This window comes from Primulina tabacum, chromosome 5 (assembly GCF_025594145.1).
Source record: "Primulina tabacum isolate GXHZ01 chromosome 5, ASM2559414v2, whole genome shotgun sequence".
Lineage (NCBI taxonomy): Eukaryota > Viridiplantae > Streptophyta > Magnoliopsida > Lamiales > Gesneriaceae > Primulina > Primulina tabacum.
Window position 1 is genome coordinate 34,967,091 of NC_134554.1, and position 7,215 is coordinate 34,974,305.

General features: G+C 38.1%; 2 protein-coding genes across 2 annotated transcripts; both read left to right on the forward strand.

Moving 5' to 3' along the window:
• Window positions 1-445: 445 nt before the first annotated feature.
• On the forward strand, window positions 446-2,563 carry LOC142547458 (cytochrome P450 81Q32-like). Its single transcript, XM_075655768.1, has 2 exons — window positions 446-1,437; window positions 2,260-2,563. The coding sequence occupies exons 1-2, from the start codon at window positions 517-519 to the stop codon at window positions 2,326-2,328; spliced, it is 990 nt and encodes a 329-aa protein (XP_075511883.1). The 5' UTR covers window positions 446-516; the 3' UTR covers window positions 2,329-2,563.
• Window positions 2,564-3,098: 535 nt separating this feature from the next.
• On the forward strand, window positions 3,099-4,167 carry LOC142544355 (protein NRT1/ PTR FAMILY 6.2-like). The gene is made up of 3 exons (XM_075651412.1): window positions 3,099-3,198; window positions 3,512-3,730; window positions 4,067-4,167. The coding sequence occupies exons 1-3, from the start codon at window positions 3,099-3,101 to the stop codon at window positions 4,165-4,167; spliced, it is 420 nt and encodes a 139-aa protein (XP_075507527.1).
• The last annotated feature ends 3,048 nt before the right edge of the window (window positions 4,168-7,215 follow it).

The window sequence follows — 7,215 nt, forward strand, 5'->3', positions numbered from 1 at the left end:
AGGAAAAATACAATTTTTTCATTATTTTATAAAAATCAACATTACCCATAATATATATACATATATATGTGTGTGCGCGCAAATATATGTATATATAGTCAAATATTCATCTAATTTGTCATATTTTTATTTTTTATCCATTTAACTTGTCAAAGTTGTGTTTTAATCTTGTAATTTTTGTTTTGTTTTTGTTTTTTAGTCATATCTAGCTGGAGTGCTAATCTGACACTTAACACAAACAATTTTCGATGTCACATAAGTAATTTTCCGTGCCATATCAACCATCCCACACAATATGACAAAAAGTCAACAAAAACCAAAATCACATGAATAAATTACAATTTGTTAAGATAAAGTACTAAAAACAAAAACATGACTATTTTTTAAATTAATAATGATGTCTTTTTCCCTAATTACAAGTGGGTGCAAGTATATAAACATGCACATAAGAGATTGAATAATCAATCAACCTAACTTTGCAGCAACCAAAAACAGAGAAAACCATAAAATTCAGAAATGGAAACAACTTTGTGTTGTATCATAGTTCTGATATTAACTTCCCTTTTAGTATCAAGACAATTTCTTCTCAAAAAACGAAGACAAAATCGACCTCCAAGCCCATTTTCACTTCCACTGATAGGCCATCCTCACCTCGTAAAAGAGCCAATGAATCGAACCCTGCAAGCTCTCTCCGCCAAGTATGGTGACATTTTGCAGCTTCAGCTTGGCGTGCGTAAAGTCCTGGTGCTGACCTCTCCCTCCGCCGTCGAAGAATGTTTCACAAAGAATGACATAATTTTCGCCAACCGCCCTTCGACCCTTTCCACCAAACATTTCAGTTACGACAACACGACGATCAGTATCGCCCCTTACGGAGAACATTGGCGCAATCTCCGACGTATCGCGGCACTTGAAATCTTCTCCCCCGCTAGAATCGCCATGTTTGCGAACACACGGAGAAGGGAACTTGATCTGCTACTTGGAGAGTTTCTGCGTGATTCAAAGCTTGGTGGAGGGTCGACAACAGTGGATTTGAAGTCGAAGTTTATAGAGCTTTCTTTTAACGTGCTTTCCATGACCATAGCTGGGAAGAGATACTACGGGGATAATGTGGCGGATGCTGAAGAGGCGAGGAGGGTGAGGTTTATAATGAGGGAGATGCTTGAGCACAGCGGGAACACGAATTTGGGTGATCTTCTGCCATTTTTGCAGTGGGTAGATTTCCAGGGTTTGGAGAAGAGGTTCGCGAATTTGATGGGGAAACTCGACAGGTTCTTGCAGGATCTAGTGAATGAACGGCGTGAAATCGTGTTGAAGGAAAATGAGTCTGTTGGAAGCCATGAAAGGTTGGAGAAGACCATGATTGGTCACTTGTTGTCACTGCAAGAACATGAGCCGGAGTATTTTACGGACGAGCTCATTAAAGGGATTATACTTGTAAGTATAGTTCTACACTTTAATCTCAATGTCCATCGACACTAAATAACAAATATATATCCCGTATTACAAACGAAATACTTTATTTAGTGTTAGTTGTCACACATAGGTTGGATAAAGTTCGGGTGAGTAGCACATATGAACTTAGATCATCCTTCCTTTTGAGCTAGCTTTTGGGTTGAGTTAGATCCAAATCTCAATCTTAACACATGTTCCACTATTAAGTTTTGGACTGTCTATAGTTGGGCCACCCGTTTCGCCTACATTTGGGTTATTTGTAAACTTCACGATCCAGATATTCATTCTTGGGCGTGAGGGGGTTAGTTGTCTTACATTAGTTTGATAAAATAATATGGAAGTTGAATATATAGACTGAAACAATCCTCACATCTTGAGCTAACTTTTGGGGTGGTTAGTTGTTTTACATCAGTTGGATAGAGTTCCTGTAAGTTGGCACACATGGACTTAGACAATCATTCTCCTTGAGCTAGCTTTTAGGTTGAGTTAAGTCCAAATCCAGATTTTAACATGATATCAGATCTAATGTTCCATCGTTATGTATTGGACTGCTTATAGTTGGACCACTCGTTCTGCCCATAGTTGGGTTATTCGTAAACTTCCGTTGAAGATGTACATTCATTGGGCGTGAGATGAGTGTGTTAGTTGTCCCACATCTTGCATATATGGGCTTTGACAACCCTCCCCTTGAGCTAGCTTTTCGGATTGAGTTAAATTCAAGTCTGAATCTTTAACATTTAATATTCTTTATTTTTCTTTCTTTATTTATTTATTTTTTTGTATATTACTCAATATTGTGGATAGGTGTTATTGGTGGCGGGAACGGACACAATGTCCATAAGCATGGAATGGGACAATGACACTCCTACTTAACCATCCCGAATCGATCAAGAAAATCAGATCTGAAATCGAAGCCAATGTCCCAAAGGATCGACTATTAGATGAGCAAGACCTACCGAAATTAACCTACCTACAAAATGTAATAACCGAGACGTTGCGCCTGTATCCACCGGTGCCATTTCTAATACCTCACGAAGCCTCAGAAGATTGTATAGTTGGTGGCTATGACATATCAAGGGGCACAATGCTGTTAGTGAACTTATGGGCCATTCATATTTATCTGGCTTTTATTTAATATTTATTCTGCTAGTTTAGTTAATGAATCTTTATTATAGCTGGCGAAATTTGAATGCTAAAATATATTTTATCTTTTTAAAAAAATGAAGAGCATCCATTTTTTTAAAGACGTAGGAACTCGTACTTGCTACCTCTCGGTGCACAATAGGTAAACCACATGCAGTCGAATGTCTATTTTCTTGCTCCTCGCTTTGTCCAGACAAACTTAGTTTTGATAGATTAATTTGAGCCCGATCGAAAACAATGAACTGTCAAGGACACATTATATATTTTGTATATATAAACGTAAAGAACTTGTAATTCTCAAAATATTATCAAGTTGCATGTCTCTAAAACACAAACAAATGAGTGCCGGAGTGCTTTCGACGGACGGGATTGTGGACAAAAAAAAACAATAAGGCAAGATTTTAAATCACATTTACATTCATTAATACTAAGTGATCATTTAGTTCTTTGTCTTTTTGGTTCCTAAATTGCATGGAAGTTGGCTTTTATAGGAACAAGGCATGTCTTCGACTTTGGCTTCAAATGGTTGTGTTGATTATAAAGGGAGGATTGCTGATAAACAGTCCGGCGGAGGATGGAAAGCTTCCCCTTTCATCATAGGTTTCTTCCTTGGCTATTTGATTTTTTTTTTAAATTTTTTTTTCTGAAACAGTGATCAAATCCATATGTTGAGTTGCCAATGTCTCCCAATTAGTTCATCTACTTAAAGGATATATGTGTCCTCTCTGGATTTGTAGTTATGGATTACACTGAAGCAGTCGGATGATAATATAATAAAAAAACGGAATAAAATAATCAAAACAAAGATCAAGAATTTACGATGTTCACCCAATGTATTTTTTCTGATTGCAAATGTGAATATCAATATATCTTGGTCAAGCCATTGACCTTATGTACCATTTTTTTTCTGCAGTAAATGAGGTGGCTGAGAGGTTGGCATTCTTTGCAATTGCTGTGAGTATGATGCCTTATTTAGCACGTGAAATGCATCAGCCAGTCCCCGATGCTGCCACACACATAACGGATTGGATTGGAGCCGCCTATGTTCTTACATTGCTTGGAGCCTTTCTTGCTGATTCATATTTGGGCTTTTTTCTTGACCATCATGGTCTTTTCGTGCATCTACGCTGCTGTAAGAACTAACAAACCACCAACTTTTCTTTATTTACCCAAAAACATTTTGACTTTCATGTCTAGCTAACTTAGTCAAGAATTTGAGACCGTCCCCCATAAGTTCATTTTATTCGTAGCTAGATTGCAATATATAATTTTTGTCCCATGTCTCGTGATCCTCGATTTCTTTTCTCAAGGTTTCACAGTAGTACGATCCTATTTCGAATTTGCATGCATTTGTGGATTTATTAACAAGTTTAAGATGCTATTCCATCTAATTTGCTGGTTTTCCATAACACCAATCGTCATACTTTCGTGTTCTCTTTTCAGGGAATGGTTTTGCTTACATTTTCAGCCTCCAAAGACAGTTTAAGACCACCTCACTGCACGAAAAAGCCCTGCATTCCAGCGTCCACTAGCCAAACGGCCCTCTTCTACTGTGCCTTGGCGCTTTAACGCCTTTGGAACCGGAGGCATCAAGCAATGCGTCTCTTCCTTTGGCGCAAGCCGGTTAGATGAATATGATCAAAATGAAGCACATAAAAAATACAGCTTCTTCAACTGGTTTTTCTTTGCTATAAACATGGGAGCACTTTCAGGGATAACACTTTTGGTGTCATACAAGTGGAGTTCGGATGGACTTCGGGATTTTGGATTCCGACGGCAGCAATGATCGGTTCAATCAATATCTTGGCTACGGTTTGAAAAACTACTGGTATCAGAAGCCGATGGGAATTTCTTTTATGCGATATGTTCAAGTGATTGTGGTTTCCGTGACGAATAATGTTAGAGGCGCCAAAGTGGGGTGAGGAGATAATCTGTATGAGGTTAACGCCAGTGAATCTGCCATTTTTGGTGCAAGAAAGCTTGCTCGCACTGAACAATTCAGGTAAGGTCTTGATGACGAGGTTCGATTGGGTGAGAGCTAGATGGGAAATCTATCAGGCAAAGATATGTACTTTTCTTCTAAATATTTTTGACCTGATGAAATGAGCTCGAGTGAGCTGGCCTGCACTGTGAGTACTCTTGACCAAGTAGTATGAATTCGGATGGCCTGGACTGGCTTGTACTATGAGTCTTTGGACTGGGTCCTCGGGTGGCTTGGCCTGGCCCGTGAGTACTTTGGAGTGGGTAGGATGAACTCGGGTAGCCTGGTCTGTGAATACTTTGGACTAGGTAGGATGAGTTCGGATGGCCTGGCTTAACCTGTCCTGTGATTACTCTTGACTAGCTAGGATGATCTACAGATACTCAACAAAAAAATGTCAGTGGGTGCTGGAAGAGTTTCCGGTGTGGCCACTCCGGTGCTCAAACTAGTACAAGACACACTAAGTACAGTGATAATTTAATGAATGCAGTAGAATACAATTTATCATGTCCCAAATGGATGAGCAAACCTGAAAATTTATTTAAGGGAAGATGACATCAATTGCAACACATGGACATCGTTCTTGATTAGACATTTACTCATGCTCTGCATTATGACAGCAGACATGACGACCCATACTGTTATTTGTCTTGTCATGAGCTTTGATTGTCATGTTAATTATTACGAGGTACTGTGACCCATACTTATGGGCCTCGTTCTCATCTCCTCATGGTTTGTTTGAGTAGGAAGAAACTGACCTAGACGATTGATATAAATCTAATCGAGCATGACGTGCTAAATATTGGGAGGAGATTCAGACATGTGTGTTGTCTCGATTATACAAGCTTGACGATGATTAAAGATGAAGAATCAAGTTCATTCGAATGCTTGAAGGAGTTCAATGAAGCATTCAATGAAGATGTATCGAGCAACGAAGCATTTGAGTGCAAGCCAGCCCAAGTCAGCTAGAGCGCCCCAGCGGCTGAAACTAGCCGCCCCAACATGCCTCCTACGCAGGATTTGCGAGACCAGCACGCCATAGCGAACATAAATCATCGCCCTAGCGTGCCGTGATGCCTATTTTATTTATGAAAACCCTAGCTTGCGGTTTTTTTATGAGTTTTTACATTGTTTAGTTATTAAAAATGTTTTATAAACATGTATACACGAATTGTAAAAGAATTGAAGATTGAATGAATTATTGAGAATTTTTTCTCTTTTAAAAGTTTTGTGTTCTTCAAATCAAAATTATCAAATATTTAATCTTTGTGGTGTTTGTCAATTGTTCTTTATTCGGATTGTCGAAGACGAGTTCTTAAATGGTTCGTTTGAGATCAGCTGTTTATCTTTGTGAATATTTGTTGTTAAATTTTTCATAGTTTAGAGGTAAATATCACGAATAATTACTTGTTTCAAAAAGATTGGATAACACAATGTTCTTAATTTCATCGAATGAGGGCGTGACTCTGTTTTTTACCGCATTTTCTTTTCGTGCTTTGAAGAATCGTATCATTTGTTATCAGAGCTTTAGGTTTTTTTTTATTCAAGTAAGTATCTCATTTTATTATCAGATCTGTGTTTTCTATCGTTTCTTGTCGTTTAGTGAATCTTGTGATTCTTGAAATTTCGTGAGTCATTTTTCGTTTTTCGAGTTGCACGAAATCTTCTTGTGCAAGTCTAAAAAATTACGAAAATTCAAAAAATTGTGGTAATATTTAGCATTGATATTTTGTTCTTGTCTCTTTGTGAGTCATATTCAAGATTCTGTCAAAAAATTCGAATTTTTTGTTTTAAGCAGATCGAGTAAGTCGAATTGCAGGTGTCGTGAAATTTGAACTTGTGAGTTTGATGTACACAAGCTACAGAGCCTAAAGTATACCTACGAAATAACTCTAAAAATCGAGTAAAATACTTGAGTATGATCATTTATTTCTTGAAGAGACGTGTGAGGTATTTGTAGTGAGGACAAAACAAAAGATAGTTGAGTGAATCTCCGTTGGAGTGATTAGTGAGGATTCGTGGATGAAGAAACTTTACTCTTTATTGTTTTCTGCTAACCTTTTCTTGCATGTATAATGTTTGACGATCGTCGATTTCAAACAATGCTAAGAGAGTTGGATAGAATTTGGGAGAAGGAGTTTAAGACTTTACATGAAAAGTATATGTGGTGCAAAGAAGAGGAGCCATATGACAGGCAAGTTGATAAGAATAGGAGAGGTAGTAGAGTTGAAGGGATTAGAGTGTTGCGCTTGGATCGTGATGATGATAGGCGATGTGACGAGAATAGTGGGTATAAAAGTCGGAAAGGGTATATAATGAGCGACATAAAGATGACAGTTCTATTTTTCTGTGGTTGAGCCGATCCAAAGGCGTACCTTGAGTGGAGGAGAGGATGAAGTGTATCTTTGATAGCATGGATTATAAGGAAGCAATGTAGGTAAGACGAGCTTATAGTTTACCGACTATGCTATTACTTAGTGGGTTAAGTTAGCACAAGATAGAAGGAGATGCAATGAGGACCCCATAGGAATGTGGGATGAGATGAAAAGATTTATGAGGAAGCGATTTGTTGTTGGTGTCTAGAAGTTGGCCATGTTATTAGCAAATGTATACGTGAGAAGGTGGCAGTAGTAAAT

Coding starts and splice junctions, on each gene's coding strand:
- LOC142547458 (XM_075655768.1), top strand. CDS start 517: ATGGAAACAACTTTGTGTTGTATCATAGTTCTGATATTAACTTCCCTT. Junction 1,438..2,259: donor TCATTAAAGGGATTATACTT/GTAAGTATAGTT, acceptor TATTGTGGATAG/GTGTTATTGGTGGCGGGAAC.
- LOC142544355 (XM_075651412.1), top strand. CDS start 3,099: ATGTCTTCGACTTTGGCTTCAAATGGTTGTGTTGATTATAAAGGGAGG. Junction 3,199..3,511: donor AGCTTCCCCTTTCATCATAG/GTTTCTTCCTTG, acceptor TTTTTTCTGCAG/TAAATGAGGTGGCTGAGAGG. Junction 3,731..4,066: donor TTTCGTGCATCTACGCTGCT/GTAAGAACTAAC, acceptor TTACATTTTCAG/CCTCCAAAGACAGTTTAAGA.